General features: G+C 45.7%; 1 protein-coding gene across 3 annotated transcripts in view; it reads left to right on the plus strand.

The window, feature by feature from the left end:
* LOC122944046 (sarcolemma associated protein) overlaps window positions 1-20,361 on the plus strand; it is a 114,904-nt gene that overhangs the window by 54,578 nt on the left and 39,965 nt on the right. For 2 of the 3 annotated variants that reach the window (XM_044302253.1, XM_044302254.1), the window contains exons 5-11: window positions 1,851-1,913; window positions 5,159-5,254; window positions 6,011-6,082; window positions 8,951-9,091; window positions 10,063-10,200; window positions 16,289-16,457; window positions 16,545-16,595. In XM_044302253.1, coding sequence (XP_044158188.1) covers window positions 1,851-1,913; window positions 5,159-5,254; window positions 6,011-6,082; window positions 8,951-9,091; window positions 10,063-10,200; window positions 16,289-16,457; window positions 16,545-16,595 — 730 coding nt within the window. The remainder of the gene's footprint in view (window positions 1-1,850; window positions 1,914-5,158; window positions 5,255-6,010; window positions 6,083-8,950; window positions 9,092-10,062; window positions 10,201-16,288; window positions 16,458-16,544; window positions 16,596-20,361) is intronic. The other variant, XM_044302255.1, reaches the window with a different exon arrangement.

Consider the following 20,361-nt stretch of genomic DNA (forward strand, 5'->3'; position numbering starts at 1 on the left):
TCGTACGCGCTGTAAAACGCCCAGGTGAGAACCATTCCCATAGGGAAGCATTGGTTTCTCCTTGTTGAGCGTTTTACAGCGCGTAGGAACACGCTGTAAAACGCTCAGGTCTGAACCCAGGGTTAAGGTTAGATGCCACTTCTGATATCCCTGGCTGGCATCCATAGCTGGACTGAGAAACGTGGTCATCAAAACTGGGATTCATTGTTAATCAGTTTTTCTGTTATTCACAGGGAATAGGTGAGGAGTGGACTTGTGTGAATGGGCCTTAAAGCTTGTGTGGGAAATTTTCACGCATTTCCATCCATTTTAATAGAACCGTTGTAAATGTTAGTGATGGTTATGTTAGGCCAGTGTCTCGGGGCCAACTGACTTGGAACGCCTGCGGTTCTACACATTTTCACAAATAGTTTATTTTAATGAAGAATAAATATAAAGATTATATTTGTAGAAATGGTATCGTATAGGAGCCCAGATTAGATGTTAAATGGGCCGCTGCTCGATGCAAAGGACAGTTAGTAGAATATCACTAAAGTATATTTCTGTTTAAAGGGGTTATCCCATGATTAAGGTAAATATATGAAAATCCGATATCATCTAGTACATGGCAATCTTTCTAACAAAGCTAGAACCAGCCCTGTACCTCACATGGATCCAGAGATCTCCCCTTTCATTGCTTGGCTAGATTTAATTCAAGCTGGGGCGTGTACATTCTCAGGGGGGCGTGTCCTGTCTGCTGCAGGTGGCGGCAGTTGAAGGATGGAACTGAGGATGTGCGGCCATCTCGGGCAGGGCAGAGAAATTCGAAAAAGAGCAAACGGCAGGTGGCGCTATGCAGAGAGATTTTATTGAATAAGGCCTCTTGCACACTAACGTGTGCTGCCCGTTACCATATTGCGGGCACCGTTCCGAGTGCATTCCGTATCACGGATACAGACCCATTGACTTGAATGGGTCCGAAGATGCGGAACGGTGCGGCCAGGAGCACAGAATGGAAAACCTCGGAACCACTACGGAGTGCTTCTATGGTGTTCCGTTCCGTGCTTCAGTTCCGCAAAAAGATAGAACTGGTCCTATCTTTTAGCAGAACGACGGATCGCTGACCCCATTCGGTCGCTATCCGCATGCTGCTGACCCAGGGTTGTGCCTGTGCATTGCTCAGTGGCTATGCTAAGTTTTTAATTACACGCAATTACAAAAGTATTCAGATCCAGGTGCTGGTTTGAAAAATGTAAAAAAAGAATTGAGAACCCCCTTTTTAGGCTCTCCTGCCTGATCTAACATTGGGCTATGGAGATGCTGCTCTACACTGGACAGTACACTTACACAAGATGGAAGCGTGCACAATACACGACACACGTTGTCGCCCTGCGTGTAATTGTGTTTCTCCACACCTGATGGCAGATCAGATAGCGGTACGCTTTAAGGCTCTGTTCACACTAGTGTCACGCCTTCCAGTTATAACTGAGATAGGACAGCTACGATAGGCCAGTGTTTGATCAGTGATTGTGAGCCAAAACCAGGTGCGGGTCAGAAACACAGAACAGGTGCGGATCCTTCCCTTACACCTCATCTGTGTAGCCCCCACAGCGGGTTTTGGCTCACAATCACTAATGGAAGTCACTGATCAAACACTGACGTGTGAGAGCGGCCTCACTAGTAAACCTAGACTGACCCCGTTGCCTTAATATTTTTGACATCCAGAATACTTCTGCAATTACTGCACAAATGAGAATAGTCTCTAAATTTTGTGCAAGGTTTTTCTTTTTTGTTTTGTTTTTGTTTTGGCAAAAAACAAATGGCAAATGTGAACATGATTTATTTTTATTTACTTTTTGTTTTCCGCACAGGTTGCTGCTCACACTCCCAGTATGTACTCTCAGGAACTGTTCCAACTCTCTCAGTATCTACAGGTAAGAGGCAGCTGGTTCCTGGAGAACCTTAATGGAGGTGATACCAATGTCATTAGGCCGATAAGCTTCCTCTAACCCGACACTGCTGATATCAGCTACGGACTGTGAAGAAACGCCCTCATGAACGCAGGAGAACGTCATTAGCTCCTGGGTCGTCTTGTAGTTATCAGAAGGCAGATCTCTACTAAGGCCTCATGCACACGACCGTTGTGTGTTTTGCGGTCTCCAAAACACGGATGGCTTCCGTGTGCGTTCCGCAATTTGCTGAATGGCACTGACAGCCTTCAATATAACTGCCTATTCTTGTCCGCAAAGCGCGGACAAGAATAGGACAGGTTATATTTTATTTTTTTGCGGACCACGGAACGGAGCAATGGATGCGGACAGCACACGGAGTGCTGTCTGCATCTTTTGCGGCCCCATTGAAGTGAATGGCTCCGCATCTGAGCCGGCAAAACTGCGGCTCGGATGCAGACCAAAACAACGGCCGTGTGCACTGAGGCCAAAGTGTATGGATATAAAAAGGTGAAAAATCAAGTGACGTCACAAAATATGAAACACATTCAGTAAATGTGAATATGGCACAGACGGTGATGGAAGGAACCAGGGTCTCGCCCCCAAACCTTAGTTCTGTATAAATCTCTAGTAACAGGGGAAATTATCACTTTCTTAATTCTTTATTATACACATTCTTATTGCTCCACACCAAACACGACACACAGCATACAATTAGTCTAAAAAAGTAATTTTTATTAGTCACATAATAATTATTGGTATTATTTATTCCACTTTGTACTCCTCCATGGTCTTGATATAGGATATATGGCACTCAGCACTTTATTCTTATATATTGTATGTCAGTGTTGGATTCACTCCCATTACTGACTTGTTCCTCCCTTTTGGAGTTTATTGTATAGTACAGTCGCCTTCTGTGACCGATGATATTTTGTCTCGGTTACTGTGGGGTACAGTGATTTTTAAATGTTTAGGAGTCTGGACTCTTCTTCCCTGTATATGTATGCCGCTGCTATTTTTTAACATATATATCTTTTAATAATTATGTGACTAATAATACTTTTTTAGGCCTCATGCACACGACCGTTGTGTGCATCCGTGGCCGTTGTGCCGTTTTCCGTTTTTTTTCACGGACCCATTGACTTTCAATGGGTCCGTGGAAAAATCGGAAAATGCACCGTTTGGCAGCCGCATCCGTGAGCCGTGTTTCCTGGCCGTGAAAAAAATATGACCTGTCCTATTTTTTTCACGGCCAACGGTTCACGGACCCATTCAAGTCAATGGGTCCGTGAAAGAACACGGATGCACACAAGATTGGCATCCGTGTCCGTGATCCGTGGCCGTAGGTTAGTTTCATACAGACGGATCCGAAGATCCGTCTGCATAAAAGCTTTTTCAGAGCTGAGTTTTCACTTCGTGAAAACTCAGATCCGACAGTATATTCTAACACAGAAGCGTTCCCATGGTGATGGGACGCTTCTAGTTAGAATACACTACAAACTGTGTACAAGACTGCCCCCTGCTGCCTGGCAGCACCCGATCTCTTACAGGGGGATATGATAGTACAATTAACCCCATCATATCCCCCTGTAAGAGATCAGGGCTGCCAGGCAGCAGGGGGCAGACCCCCCCCCTCCCCAGTTTGAATATCATTGTGCGGCCCCCCCCTCCCCTGTTGTTAACTGTTGGTGGCACAGTGTGCGCACCCCCCTCCCTCCCTCCCTCTATTGTTTTAATACATTGGGGCCAGTGTGCGCGCGCCCCCCAACCCCCCCTCCCTCCCTCTATTGTTTTAATACATTGGGGCCAGTGTGCGCGCGCCCCCCCAACCCCCCCTCCCTCCCTCTATTGTTTTAATACATTGGGGCCAGTGTGCGCACCCCCCCCAACCCCCCCCCCCCCCCCCCCCCCCCCCCCTCCCTCTATTGTAATCATCATCGGTGGCAGCGGAGTAGAAGATTTTCATACTTACCTGGCTGCTGGCTGCTGCGATGTCTGCGTCCGGCCGGGAGCTCCTCCTACTGGTAAGTGACAGGTCTGTGCGGCGCATTGCTGTCACTTACCAGTAGGAGGAGCTCCCGGCCGGACGCAGACATCGCAGCAGCCAGCAGCCAGGTAAGTATGAAAATCTTCTACTCCGCTGCCACCGATGATGATTACAATGGGGGGAGGGAGGGGGGTGGGGGGGTGCGCACACTGGCCCCAATGTATTAAAACAATAGAGGGAGGGAGGGGGGGTTGGGGGGGGCGCGCGCACACTGGCCCCAATGTATTAAAACAATAGAGGGAGGGAGGGGGGTTGGGGGGGCGCGCGCACACTGGCCCCAATGTATTAAAACAAGAGAGGGAGGGAGGGGGGGTTGGGGGGCGCGCGCACACTGGCCCCAATGTATTAAAACAATAGAGGGAGGGAGGGAGGGGGGTGCGCACACTGGCCACCAACGAGTTAACAACAGGGGAGGGGGGGCCCACTGGCCACCAATGAGTTAAAAACAGGGGGGGGGTCTGCCCCCTGCTGCCTGGCAGCACCTGCCAGGCAGCAGGGGGCAGTCATGTACACAGTTTTTTTTGTATATTCTAACCTGAAGCGTCTCCATCACCATGGGAACGCCTCTGTGTTAGAATATACTGTCGGAAATGAGTTTCACGATGTAGCTCATATCCGACAGTATATTCTAACATAGAGGCGTTCCCATGGTGATGGGGACGCTACAAGTTAAAATATACCATCGGATTGGAGAAAACTCCAATCCGATGGTATAACAGAACTCCAGACTTTACATTGAAAGTCAATGGGGACGGATCCGTTTGAAATGGCACCATATTGTGTCAACATCAAACGGATCCGTCCCCATTGACTTGCATTGTAATTCAGGACGGATCCGTTTGGCTCCGCACGGCCAGGCGGACACCAAAATGACTTTTTTTTCATGTCCGTGGATCCTCCAAAAATCAAGGAAGACCCACGGACGGAAAAACGGTCACGGATCACGGACAAACGGAACCCCGTTTTGCGGACCGTGAAAAAAAACGTCCGTGTGCATGAGGCCTTAGACTAATTGTATGCTGTTTGGTGTGATGGGCTTCATTTGTATATGCACAGCATTTACTAGATTTGGAGCTATTGGTATTTGGTGTACATTCCTATTGCTGTTCATTTTTTGTTTGAATGCATGCCATCTCCTAAGAGGGTGATTGATTTCTGACCCGCACCTCACTTCTTTCTGCAGGAGGCCTTACATCGGGAACAGATGTTGGAACAGAAGTTGGCCACTCTTCAGAGGCTACTAGCCAATACACAAGAAGCTTCAGATACTAGTTGGCAGGTATCAGAAAGACGCAGGCTCTTCCATTTCTACTCTTTTCCTTCAATGGTCTTCAACCTCATGAGTTTTTCGCCAGGCTGAAGACTATTGGCGTCTGCTATTTTCTCTTTCATTTCTCCCTAAAACGAGACCAAAGTGTCTTGATGGACGTACAGATTGTATATTGTAATATCGTAGTTGTGTATCTTTAGTTGAGTAGGTTTTTAGCGCTTGAAAGTTCAAGTGCTTATTAGAGAAGTCTTTCCATTCTGGACATTTATGGGATATATCTAGAAGGTCTGGTCTCTGGAACCATCAACGACCCTAAGCATTAAAGAGCCTAGTGGTCACACATGGGCAGTAACTCACTGTTTCCATATCCCATAGACTTTTTAAAGGGGTGTTATTATCTCAAAGTGATAACCTATTGCTAGGATCACTTTGTGGTCAGTGGTGGTCCATCCTCCACCTGTGTGGCATCAGACTGCAGGGAAGAGTGCAAGAGCTGCAGCTCAGAATCCGTGCTGTGTCCCCTTTCCCAGAGGTCGGCCCACCACCATTCATGAAGTGATGGTATATCCCCTGCCATGACATAAATGTCTCTGCTTCCAGAGCCCCTTTATGCATTAATTTCTATCAGTAAGAGTCAGGATTATAATTTTTTCTTCCATTTGCAACCGCGTGTAACTTTATTCTCAGTAGACATAAGGGGGAGGCAGTGACCGACGCTTCTTTACTTTGTCATGAAATTGAATTTTTTTTAATTTTTTTTTTCAGGCCCTGATAGATGAAGACCGGCTTCTATCACGACTGGAAGTCATGGGGAACCAGTTGCAAGCTTATTCAAAAGTAAGTTTGTCTGTCTGTAATATTAGGGCCAATACCAAAGATGGTGTGTTCCAGTATTATGGTTGGAAAATGGCAAGATATGCATGTATCTTTTAAATCCCCACCATTTTTAAAGTCTCCTTTTGCTGTCAGTGAATGGAAGCATCTTCTTTACATCCAGAGACAAACACAAATCCACACATGCATGATTTTTCTTATAGATGAAAGCTTTCTATGTTGTATCCAGTCTGGATAATCAATTGTGAATTAAACTGCCTGTACTTTGGCCTAAAAAAATAATAATTTAGGTGCTGCTGTGGTCACCACGTGTGCCAGCTGTGCATCCGCAACTCCCGCATCAGGTTATGTTCACACATTTCAGTTTTTGCCATAGGCTACGTTTATTTTTCAAAGAAACATTTCATTTCTGCCATGTTGTAAAGCAATGGGATTAGTCTGCAGCTTTTCTGTGTGGTGTCCTCAGCAGTAATGAGCATTTTACCTTCCACAGCGGGCTCATTATTCTGCGCAGATTGTTTTCGGCTGGATGTGAATGGAGTACGGGAATGCTCCATTCACTTGCTTTAACTACTGAATGTTGGACGTGTGAACATAGAGTAATACTAGAGCTACCCTGATAATAAATTGTGTGCCACTCGCACACAAATGGGTTGTCCAGGATTTTGATGCCAATGCCTGTGATGGCTAACCTCCAGCTGCACACTTGCTTGGCTGTTCTCCGAACTCCATAGAAATAATAGGAGTCGTAGTTTTACCACAGTTGGAAGTGCCTGGAAGTTGGCCATCACTGGTAGGCCATCAATATCCAATCGGCAGGTGTGCAACACCTGGCAACTCCTCCAAACAGCTGGAAATACACAGCTCCACGTGTTGCGTAGTAGATGGGGCTGGTAGTTGCAGCACTGCTCCCGTTTACGTCAGTCGGTGTGCTGCTGCAGTCTCCAGCTCCTTCCAGTACACAGTGAATGTAGCTGTGTAGTTCCAGTACAAGGTAACAGCTGATCAGCGAGGGTGTATAATGGTGGACCAATGTCGATTTGTTATTGATGGCCATTTAGAGTTCGGTTACATGGCGATCTTTGTCACACTACAGCTGTTGCGCCCATGGATGGCCATTAAGTCGCAGTGTAGCGGTGTTAGCATAGCAATGAATCAGGTTGCAGCACAACATGCATGTTTACCATGACCCCAAAATTGCAGAAATATCCAACAGCGTTGGATTTTTTCTTTTTGCTATTCTGGGGCTCCAGTTGCAGCACACATGCAAATTGCGCTGTGACCCCATTCATTGCTATGCTAACACTGTTACATTGCGATCCTTGAGCTGTCGCGCTACAAAGATCGCCTTGTAGCCGAATAATAAAAGAAACTTTTTATTAAATTTTTTTTATGCGAAAGAAAGGAGCAGTTACTTTACTATGGCTGAATTTCTGACACCACTTTCATTCCCGTACTGAACAATTACTCTGTATTACTGCTGAGTGAAACAGACCATTTCCACTGACAGAGTGCATGTTAATGTTTGCGATAAGTTACAATTCCAGCTCGCCTGTGCATGAATACTCCGCGTGCACGGAAGTTCCAGGGTATCCAGAACATAATGAAAAAAATTTAAAAGATCCGGCACTGTAGATGCTTTGCAGTAGAAATCTTCCATTTATTACAGCAACCTAAATCCACGTACAGACAATGTAGACACAAGCGGTACTCTGATGCGTTTCGTCACGATTAAGAACTTTGTCGGAAACGCGTCAACAGAGTACCACTTGTAACCGCAAAAACACAAATGCAATCGCACTCTGCCCTGCCTTTATGCTGGATGTTGAATAAGGCATTGGTGTACATTTTGGCCAAAGCGTAATAAGCCACTCACCACGTCAAGGTCGCCTCTGAGTGGTCCCTAACACTAGTTCCTACCTGTTATGGGCCATGACAGCCACATAAAGTCCAGGGAGCGCAGGTACAGCATGCATGCCAGGACACTCTGCTTTTAACCCCGTCCGGTGCCATAACAGCTTCCATCGGATCCAGGGATGCAAGTACCAACATGCATGCTGAGCCCACTATATACTTCTCCTGGAGCCAAATGGCTACTGGTAGGTGCTATATAAGCAGACTCAGTTTTATACTGACTTTAAAACCAGCCTCCAGGGAAGACTAACTGGTCAGGTGTGCATGACTGCATGGAGATCGCCACGCCTCCAATATATACTACAAAGAAAAAGAAAAACAGAGTACCACTTGTGTCTGCATTGTCTGTACGTGGATTTATGTTGCTGTAATAAATGGAAGATTTCTACTGCAAAGCATCTATAGTGCCAGATCTTTTTTCTTTTTTTCATTGCATGTTAATATTGTCAGTTTTGGTCAGTGGACATCTTAAAGACAACTTTGATGCTGCATTTACTTGTAGCAATCGAGTACATAATTGTCGAGAAGGAAGCACTCCTCCCTGACGATTGCCTGCTTTTTAGTCGAGGTGAAGCTCTGCATTTACATGCAGCGATCCCCTCCACAGTATGAGGACGAGCAATGGCTGCTGCTATTGCATGTCCTCGTTTGGCTGCATTGTTTCTGGGCAGCAGAATGCTGTTCACGCTGCTCGGCACGCTGTCCATAAACTATTTAGTGTGTCCGCATGAACGATTGTTTCACCTTTTGAACGAGCATTTTGCCCGTTCATCAGGTGACCGGCGGCATCTTCGGACTGGCAGATTATTAGGAACGAGCAGTTCGTAGGAACCATTCGTCCCAGGTAATATGCCCGACAGTTGTGCCATGTAACCCTGCCTTAAGTGGTCACATATTAATGTTGTTGTTCTGTTGACTGTACATGCTTAAAGATAATTGGATTTTATCTTTGTTCAGAGTCAGACAGATGATGGGATTCGGAAAGAGTTAATAGCGTTACAGGAGGACAAACACAACTATGAGACGACGGCCAAAGAGTCTCTGAGGAGAGTTCTACAGGAGAAAATCGAGGTAGTGCGGAAGCTGTCTGAAGTTGAGGTACGGACTCATCGTTTGTTACTTGTTCGTTTTATCCATCTGCCATGTGCGTTGCTATGAATGTGTTGGTTGCTCAGAAGCTTGAACAGAATTAACGTGCGCACTCATGTGGCAAACAGCGAATTAGTAGACATCACCACTGAGATTGCAGTCCATTCATCTAGACAGTTGCCTTGTAGCCGTGAATTATCTGCTCATCACTGCGATTAATCACACTCTAGTTACTTTTGGAATCTCAAGTCCTCCTGAATTTTTTTTTTACCGCTCTCCCAAGTATTTCTTGGGGTCGGATCGTTATGTCTGCTTCTATATGAACTATTGTCAAGGTGTTGTCCAAACTCTCCCCTTTCCCCCGTTATTTCATAAGGAATCACTCCTTCAACTGAACAAACATTTGAACCATAATTTGCGACTTTTTGCGATGGGACTTAGGAAGGTTACTGTAATTTACTTCAGAAACTGGCATAAGTTATAGCTCAAGTCTACGCCAGCTCCTAGATTTGCTTTTGCAGGTATGTATGCTACCAGTCTGCCATACACAAACATACACTAAGGGGCGTTCACACAACAGCTTTATTTTTGTCCTGGACACCTGCGTTTAAATTCCTCCAAAAAACTTGTCGGTGGCAAACGTCCTTTCTGCCTCCCATACACCTCAATGCAAGAAAGTGCTCAGGCTCGTGGCGCTGCAGCTGTGCTCAGATAGGACATGTCCCTTCACTGGTGGAATGTCAGCACGGCTGTCCACGCCAAAATTTCGCTGTAAAACCTATTTTGTGAACATCCACTAAGGGTATCTGCAAACAGTGCTTATTACTGGCAGAAAACCCGCAGTGTAACCGCTAAAAAATCTCCTCTACGTTGTGCCGAAATTGTCTTGTGGCGCCGCTTTTGTAGTCTGCAGAATGTCCTATGTTTGTGCGGAAATGGTGTTTAGGTGTTTTGCACATTACTTTCTTTTACTATTACAGAGAAGTCTAAGTAACACTGAAGATGAATGTACCCATCTGAAGGAGATGAATGAGAGGACGCAGGAAGAATTACGAGAGCTAGCCAACAAGTACAATGGGGCAGTGAATGAAATTAAAGATCTAACTGACAAGCTCAAGGTAATTTACTGGAGTTCTGGTTGTTTGGGACTTAAAGGGGTTGTGCAGCAATTTATAGGATAGGTCACCAGTATCTGATCGGCAGGGGTCCAACACCCAGCACCCCAGCCGATCAGCTGTTTGATAAGGAAGCGGCGCTCAATGTGGGTGCTGCTTCCTCTTCATTACACTATCCATAGTCTCCTTTCCAGCCGTGATGTAGTGTAATTACAAGTACTCACTGTATTCAAGTGAATGGAGTCAGTACTTGTTATTACAATACACCGCCGAAACCTCAGAGACGAAGTGCAATATAATGAACAGGAAGCAGCGCTCGCATGGAGCACCACCTACTCTTCAAACAGCTGATAGTTGGGTGTCGGACCCCTGTCCATCAGATATTTATGACCTATCCTGAGGATAGGTCATCAATATAAATTGCTGCACAACCCCTTTAATTTACAAAGCTTTCACTAAAGGCAATATTATACTGCCCAATGTAAGGTCAGTGCAAGCACCGATCGATGGTAACGCAGCTATAACACATCCTTCTTTCCTCCGATATCTGCCATCACCTGGGAGTCAACAGTTTCCTGTTCATATTATATGACCCAGTGGCCCCGCCAAAATCTGTAGCTTCAGATATAATCATCTTACCTGTATAGCAGTCTTTACACTGTACACGTATAGAGCTGGAGCCATTAGAGGCTTGTGTAATGTGATGTTACCTGTGGATGGGATTCCTGCAGCCAAGGCTGTGGCAGTGCGACCCCTCGGTTATACTGACATCAGTATTGTAAGATTAATAAAAATCCTCACGCTGAGAATGGCTTGTGGTGTGTGACTTAGATTTTCCCAGATTACCCCAAACCATAAATCTTTGGTAGCATAAAACGGTATTAAAATAGAAAACTTTATTTTATTTTATTTTTTTATGGCATCCTTTTACATAAAGTGTCCTCATCCGTGAGTTTAATCACATCTATAAGCGGCGGGGGAGCAGCTGTACAGAGAACAGGGGGAAGTGCTGTAAGGGTTTAGTATTACTCATGCACCATATGGGATGTAGAAAGGTCACAGTCTCTAAATATAATGCCTTTCTCTGTAGCCTTTCTATCCATTAAAAAAAAAAAAAAAAAAAAAAAGATATTTCATTTTTTTGGGTTGTAGTTTGCCGGAGCTGTTATTAATGTATTGTCAGACCAGTCGGGCATTAGAAGTGTTGATGGCTGTGAACACCTGGGGGGGGAAAGGGAGTCCTGCCAATGCTGTAGGAAACTCCTTGAGATTTGAGCTGTCACCCAAATGTGATCTATCTGCGGCAGGCCACCCACTCTACCGCCTGCACAGGGGGCAGGTCATTTACTTCCTCTTTATGTTTAGTTGCACACGTCATGATTTACAGTCTCTGTGGAGGTTCTTCCCTCCAGATATCTTTGGACTAGTATAGTGGGAACCGCTTGTTTGCCCACCTTATCCAGACTAGATTTCTCTACATGTGAAGGAAATAATATTTGTAATTAAATTTTTTTATTTATTTTACTTTTCCTATCGAAATAGGCACCTGAAGTTCACATAGTATGTATGAGAGGTACCCACCTCCAAAAGAGCCTATGGCAGTGCTATACACCACCCATCTGTGCCGGTGAAGTCACCGGGCTCACTGGAAGCCTCCGCCTAGCATAGTGTAATGAAACCCGGTACGTCACTGGCTTGCAATAAACGGGGGCACGTGCTGCGCGATGCAGACAAGGGGAGCATCGGAGCAAGGAAATGCTGCAATGCTCCTCTCATACATACTAAGTGGATACAGAAGAGGTGATATCCGGATTCTGCCCTGAACCCGGACATCCCCTTTAAGTACCCCTTAAAAGTCTGGAGTGTTTTTTCTGTTGTATACCTCCAGTGGAAGGCTGCACCATATGTCGCTTTGCATTGGCATAAGTTTCTCATTGACTCTCATAAAAAATAAACTTCATTTTTATTTATTTTTTTCTCGCTCTGAGTGCAGCACTTTTTCTATACAGTAATAATCAGGCTGGTGGTGAGAGTCGGAGTATACAAAATGTATGTGTATATACTATTTCCTTAATCCCCACCACCATAAAACGTCTCCCTTTTATTATGTGGGAGCTACATAAAGCCCACAAGGGTAGTGGGGTGACTAGGTCCAAACCAGATAATGTCTGGTCTATCCTTCTATCCCCAGTATGTCTCCTGGAGTGAACGATTTAGACCCCTGGTATTATTTAGATGGACCAATCGCTGCACTATATGAGCGGCTCTGCAGGATAGCAGCATGAGTAGCTGCAATGGAAGAATGGCAGACAGATATTCCTGTATTATTGAAGAGAAAACCCATGGACTCAGAATATGCATTGCTGTCCGGAAATATAGAGAGCTGCCACTTCTATTCAATAAAGCATGCATATGATATGGAGTCATTCAGACCTTTAGGTTTAATCGTGTGCAAGGTAAAAATCCATTGTGCCTCCTTTCTCAGGAGTAAGGGGTCTCTATCGCCCCCACTAGGTGGTGATCTGACGTCTTCCACACCCTAAAACACCACACAGTTCGCCAATGTGGGGTGATTGGCAGCAACATGTTGTGCAATAGGGGTATCACCTCGTTATACATTTTTAATAGGTGTTCTCCTATGCGTCTCCTAAACTCACGTTTTATTTTTCCCACGTACTGTAAACCACAGATACATGTTGCCAGGTACACCACGCCTACTGTTTTGCAGCTCTCCCTGTCGCATGCAGCCACATGCTGGTAAGCTTGTTTAAGGGGCACCATCGGGTACCCTCTTTCTAGAAATCTTCTCTGGAGGTAATTGGCCGGCTCTTTGAAGTCTGACTGCTGAGAACAATTCCGTCTAGCCCTAAGGTACTGCCCCTTTGGAATGCCCCTTTTGAGCGAGTGTGGATGCCCACCGTCCAATCTCAGAAGGGCATTGGTACCGGTGGGTTTTCGGAATATCTTAGTTCTCAACCTACCAGAGGACTCGGATTTCAATAGACAGATAAAGAAACGTAAGCTGTGTCTCATCAATCTCTGATATAAAAACGAGTCCCAGGGTGTTATCACTTAGGCTACTTTCACACTTGCGGCAGAGTGATCCGGCAAGCAGTTCCGTCGCCGGAACTGCCTGCCAAGTTCGGCAAAACGTATGCCAACTGATGGCATTTGTAAGACTGATCAGGATCCTGATCAGTCTTAAAGGGCTTCTGTCAGCCCACTAAACAGTTTTTTTTTTTTTTTGTTAATAATAATCCCTATACTGCGAGCTCTGCATACATAAGCTAAATATTCATTTTGGTTTAGTAGAATTTGATAAAAAGCTATTTTTATAATATGTAAATTACCTTGCTACCAGCAAGTAGGGCGGCTACTTGCTGGTAGCAGCCGCATCCTCCGATCCTAAAGACGCCCCCTCCGCATTGTGATTGACAGGGCCAGGGAACGGAATCGTTGGCCCTGTTTGAATTCCAAATCTTGCGCCTGCGCCGTACCTGTCTTTAATCGGCGCAGGCGCACTGAGAGGTGGCCGCTCTCTCGGCCGCTCCATCCTCAATGCGCCTGCGCCGGGTGTAGATGTGACGTCATCGGCGCAGGCGCATTGAGGATGGAGCGGCCGAGAGAGCGGCCACCTCTCAGTGCGCCTGCGCCGATTAAAGACAGGTACGGCGCAGGCGCGAGATTTGGAATTCAAACAGGGCCAACGATTCCGTTCCCTGGCCCTGTCAATCACAATGCGGAGGGGGCGTCTTTAGGATCGGAGGATGCGGCTGCTACCAGCAAGTAGCCGCCCTACTTGCTGGTAGCAAGGTAATTTACATATTATAAAAATAGCTTTTTATCAAATTCTACTGAACCAAAATGAATATTTAGCTTATGTATGCAGAGCTCGCAGTAAAGGGATTATTATTAACCAAAAAAAAAAAAAAAACGGTTTAGTGGGCTGACAGAAGCCCTTTAAAAATGCTTGATCAGTCAGAAAAATTCATTGAAATGCCGGATCTGTCTTTCCTGTGTCATCCGGCATTTATTTTTTTCACCTTTTTTGGGGGGTCTGCGCATGCGCAGACCAGCAAGACCGATCCGGCATTCAGGCAAGTCTTAAGTTTTTTTTTCGCCAGGAGATAAAACCGTAGCATGCTGCAGTTTTATCTTTTGCCTGATCAAGTCAAAATGACTGAACTGAAGACATCCTGATGCATCCTGAACGGATTGCTCTCCATTCAGAATGCATGGGGATATGCCTGATCAGTTCTTTTCCGGCATTGAGCCCTTTTGACGGAACTGAGGGCCAGAAAAGAAAAACGCTAGTGTGAAAGTACCCTTAGCCTGATCACAAATTCCTTGAATTTATTCTTTGTTCCCTTCCACAGTAGGTGTATGTCATCTATGAACCTCATCCATATTAAAATGGATAGGGTCAATTCTTCCATTTCCTTGTATCCTTTTGGGATCCTATCCTTTCCTAAATATGAACCGAAAAGCATAGGCTGTACGCTTCATTTTATGAATAGCTGCGGTGATCTTTGCGACATCACTCTGGCGGTTCTCCATTTATCAATTTTTTTTTTTTTTTTTTTTTACATCTTACTGTACATTGTATCTATATGCCAGTGGATATAGGTTTAGAATACCGAGTGCCTCTGCACCCTAGATATTGTTTCATCATTGCAATACATTAAATGTCAGACGGCACTTCATTCCCGCATCTCTTTATTCGGGGATTATGCAGGTGAGTGGCGTACAGACTGACACTAGGCAAGGTTTATATCTTAATGGGTTTGTTGTCCCCCCCCAGTACTTACAGTAACCCAAGTAAGCAAATATCACAGTATCAAATACTTTCCCGGACGCCAATAGCAAAGGAAGAATGACAGGAGGAGGTGCGGAAGTTGCGATACTCGTACCTCATTGGCTCCTATCTTGGAGTCTTGACAAGTCAGTGGGTGGGGTGTTCTCCATTTAAACAATGTGGGACTCGCCCGCGCTACGCCCCTCGTAGTGCTGGAGGCTCTACTCTGCTGCACACACGCCATCAGAGGCGTGCAGCGTTTGCTATACTAGATTTATCAAGTCTGCTTGCACGATATCAGACACAGGCGGGCATGGCATATGTTTCTATTACTACACACTCGACATCAGAGTGATGTAACAATATGTCTGAACAACACCTTCTGTGTTTGGTTGCTGTATGCTCCTGAGGAAATACCGTTTAATATCGGCAGGGAAACGCGGGAAGCAAATAAATGCGCCTTCCTATGTTCAGTTCTTCTAGATCATTATCTGTGCAGAGCCGCTCATATAGTGCAGTGGTGACCCAGTGGTTGGTCCATCTAAATAATACCAGGGGTCTAATACTTCACTCCAGGGGACATACTGGGCATAGAAGGATAGACCGGACATTATCTGGTGTGGACCTAGTCACCCCACTACCCTTGTGGGCTTTATGTAGCTCCCACATAATAAAAGGGAGACGTTTTATGGCGGTGGGAGTTGAGGAGATAGTATATACATACATTTTCTGTACTCCGACTCTGCACCACCAGCCTGATTGTTATATTTGGTGGAGAACCAATGTTTTATTATTTAATAAAATGTTCTTCACGTACTTTATTCAGGCAGTTAATATTTAGTACGTCAATTAATTAGCATGGCAAATAGACACTTAGGGGGTCATTTATTAAGACCGGTGTTTTAGACGCCAATCTTAATAGCCCCTGCGTCGGCCTCTACATAACTTAGATGCATCCACAGCCGGTCTAAATCTAAAACGGGTGTGGAAAATGGGAAATGAGACTGGCCTTGTGGCCCGCCCTTGCCACACACCCTTTTTTAGACCTGGCATGAGCGGAGAGAATTCACTTTGCACCGCAGTCTGCGACAGAAATATGCCAGAAAAGTGGCATTTATCAGTTCATAATGACCCCCTTAGTGCATACATCAGGTGCATGAGACCTACAGGTAAGTTTGCCATTTGCGCTAGACTGTTTCCTGGTCCGCATAAGCCAACCTGGTTCACTTTGTGGCATGTGAACTGAGCCTGAACCCCCACATGTAGTTCTTCACATTATTTCCTCTGTCTCCACAGGCAGCTGAAGGTCGGCAAGAGGAAATCCAACAGAAGGGCTTGACTGAGAAGAAAGAATTGCAACAAAAGATTGATGAGATGGAGGAGAAGGAGCAGGAGTTACAGGCGAAAATCGAGGCCTTGCAAGCGGATAACGATTTCACGAACGAGCGTCTTACTGCCTTACAAGGTGAGTCCTCCCTCCTTTTTTTATTTTTCTCTTAAATTTTTTTTTTTTGTTTGCTGTTTTTTTTTATTTTTGGAATTCTGCTTGCAGTACGATTAGAGAATCTACAGGAGAAAACACTTAAGGAGCACAGCACCCAAGGTAAGTACCACACATAGCTAGGTACACATTAGAAGAAAATCTATAGATTTTCCTTTTTTATAAATCAAATTTCTATACTACGCTGGTGGGGCAATATGTTAACATTGCTGACTTGCTCTCCTCAGCGACATTTTCATGACATAAGACATGTGGTGATTTGTTATATACAAGTCTTCACTGCCAGGCACAAATAATATTTAATGACACCAAAAAGGGGGCGGACATGGTTTCTGTTGCTTCGAATAACTCTGGACTACCCTCTTATAGCTCGGGTCAGATGTGCTGTTATGTTTTCTCAGATCACGTAAACACAGATATCTGCTCCTAAGCTTTAGGTCTTATGCATACAACCGTATCTGTATTTCGGTCTGCAAACCACGGATCTGCTAAATACTTATACCTTTTTTATGCTTTATGCATTTTTTTCACTTTTATCAATACAAAATGCTGTTCTGGTCCTCAATTCAAACCAGAATGGGATGTGTTCTGTAATTTGAAGATATAAGCGGGCAGCACATGGATGACTTCTGTGTGTTGTCCTCCTTTTTTGTTTTATTTGCGGACCCATACAACAAATGAGTCCGTGTGCAATACACAAATTGTGGAATGGACACAGATGCAAATTATGGTCATATGCATATGGTCTTAAAATGTTTTCCACTGAAGCCACAAGGCGCCCCATGGGTTGTGTGAATGTTAACTGTACAGAGTGTGCAGTACAGCAGGAGATTTGGCTTACACGCTAATGCAGCCACAGGAACAGCGGAATAGTACATTTCACTGATGTAGCTCAAATCCGTAAGAGAGTAGTACAATTTTGTTATTTAAAACCTCAGAATAAACCCTTTTAGCTAGAATACCATTTTAGGAGTTGTCTTTTTGGGGGAGATGGGTTCTATCTATTTGTGTACTTTAAAAGGGGTTTACATTGCTCCTGGTGACCTATATTCAGGCTAAGCTCTTAACCTATTAAAAGGGTTTCTACCACTTGCACATCACATATTTGGTGATCAGACACTAGCGATCCGCTAGTGTCTGATGTAGCTTACAAGCTAATTATTACCTTAATCCGTTCGGCCCATACCTCAAAAAAAGCACTTATATCTTTATGCAAATGAGCCTCTAGGTGCTATGCAGGCGTTTTTCCAGCACCTAGAGGCTCCGTCTACCTTGCAGTTTGCCGCCCAGCGCCTCGCTCCAGCACGCCCATCTCTTACCGTATTCGATCCTCCCCCTGCTTCAGCCTTCAGAAATCCCGCGCCTGCGCCGTTCGTCGCGGCATTCGGAGGCATTCGGCGCAGGCGCAGTCAATGTCTGACCGCTCCGTGCTCAGACATTTCCACTGCGCCTGCGCCGATGTCATCGGCGCAGGCGCAGTGGAAATGTCTGAGCACGGAGCGGTCAGACATTGACTGCGCCTGCGCCGAATGCCGCGACGAACGGCACAGGCGCGAGATTTCGGAAGGCAGAAGCAGGGGGAGGATCGAATAGAGTTGAAGATGGGCGTGCTGGAGCGAGGCGCTGGGCGGCAAACTGCAAGGTAGACGGAGCCTCTAGGTGCTGGAAAAACGCCTGCATAGCACCTAGAGGCTCATTTGCATAAAGATATAAGTGCTTTTTTTGAGGTATGGGCCGAACGGATTAAGGTAATAATTAGCTTGTAAGCTACATCAGACACTAGCGGATCGCTAGTGTCTGATCACCAAATATGTGATGTGCAAGTGGTAGAAACCCTTTAAGGACCCGCATACACGTACAGCACTGGTGCCCGTGACTTGAGGACCATCGCCGTACATGTACGGTGGGCTGATCAGGCGGGTGCAGGAGCTGCACCCGCCCGATAAGCAGCAGGGGTCCGGCAGTCACTAATAGCTGGATAGCTCGCACTGCCGCAGTCAGCGCTGACCGCGGTACGTGTGGGATCCTGCCGGGTGCGGGATGACCTCCAGGTCCCCGTGCTGCTGTGACCAGGACCCGATGGCAGGGAAAGCAGCCCGATGCCTGCCTTAGGCATTGTGGCTGCCTTCTGTGACAGCCTGTGAGAGCAAGCAGACTAAGTGTATTACACTGATAATACACTTACAGCCAATGCATTACAATACAGAAGTATTGTGATGCATTGTAAAGAGGATCGGACCCCCAAAAGTTGAAGTCCCAGAGTGGGACAAAAAAATAAAGTGAAAAAAGAAGTAAAAATAAAGTTTTACTAAAATAAAATAAAAACAAAAACATCCTTTTCCCAAAATAAAGTAAAATAAAATTGTAAAAAATAGGGAAAAAAAAGAAAAGTAGACATATTTCGACTGGCTCTATAAAAATGTCACATGACCTAACCCCTCAGGTGAACATAGTCATAAAATAAAATAAAAACTTTTTTTTTTTTCTCGCCCATATTCATTGGGGGACACAGGAACTGTGGGTATAGCTATGTCCTCTAGGAGGCGTTGACACTAGTAAAAGCTGTTAGCTCCTCCCCTGGCAGCTATACCCCCTCCAGCCTGGAAAGAGAGCTTCAGTTTTTTCTAGTGTCAATAAGAGGCAAGTCCTCCCTGCTCTGCAGGGATCTCCTGACGATTTTCTTATTTTATTTTCAAAAAAATAATTTCGGCGGATGTCTTCTGCTGGCCTGCATCGTCCAGGATCTATCAGGTCCTGGTGGTCCTTCCTGGTTTTCTGTGGAAGCGAAAATGTTCTGCCACTTTGTTTTTCTCCCTCACGGTCCTGTTCTACACTCAGGGTTGGACCTTGGTCTGGCCATTAGTTCTTGCAGAGTCAGACGTCGTCGCCTTCTATCCTTTCCAGCGCTCTCCGTTTCCCTGGAGCCCTTGTAGGAGGGTTTTTTCCTATCCGACTCCTGTCCTGGAAGGTAGTTTTTTCTGGTTGCTATCACTTCCATCAGACTGGTGTCTGTGTTGGCGGCGCTCTATGTATGGAATTCTTCCTGGTTCTTCATAGGGTCCAGGGCTTCGCTGGCCTGTCCCTTCTGTTCTTCCGAACGGGGTCTCTGACTTCCATATTAACTGAAAAATTGTCCTTCCCTTAGTGTGTCCATCTCCTTCACCCTAAGGACATGGAGTTACACCATTGGTCGTTGTCAGAGCTCTACAGATCTGTTAAACAGCCTCCGGTCCCCTCCGCTGTACGGATCCCCCTTTTGTCATGCTGAAGGGTCCTCGGAGTGGTTTGGCGGCTTCCAAGGGGCAATTGCATGCCGAATTTGGTCTACATTTGCTAAAGCATACCGCGCCCGAGGCAGGGTTCCGACCTTATGGGTCATGAATACTCCACCAGAGAGGTGGGCGCATCTTTGGCTCGGAGGAATTGCACTTCGGCTGCACAGTTGTGTAAGGTGGCTCCGGTCCTTCTTAAACATGTTCACAAGAGATTACCAGGTGCATACTTATGCATCGTCGGTCGCTGCGCGCCTGCAGGAGCGCCTGCTCCATGTGTCTGTGGTTTTTCCCTCCCCGTGGACTGCTCTTGGATGTCCCACGGTTTCTGTGTCCCCCAATGAATATGGGCGAGAAAACTAGATTTTTGTATAACTTACCAGTAAAATCTCTTTCTCGCTCTTCATTGGGGGACACAGCACCCACCCAGTATTGCTGTTCGGCCACAGTTGTGGCTGTTGCTGGTTGGAACCCGGTTCGGTTCTTGGCAATGTTGCTGTTCCACGTTTTTTCGTTGGTTTACTTGCTTCTCCTACTGCTTCTTACAAACTGAAGCTCTCTCTCCAGGCTGGAGGGGTTATAGCTGCCAGGGGAGG

Source organism: Bufo gargarizans, chromosome 7, assembly GCF_014858855.1.
Source record: "Bufo gargarizans isolate SCDJY-AF-19 chromosome 7, ASM1485885v1, whole genome shotgun sequence".
NCBI lineage: Eukaryota > Metazoa > Chordata > Amphibia > Anura > Bufonidae > Bufo > Bufo gargarizans.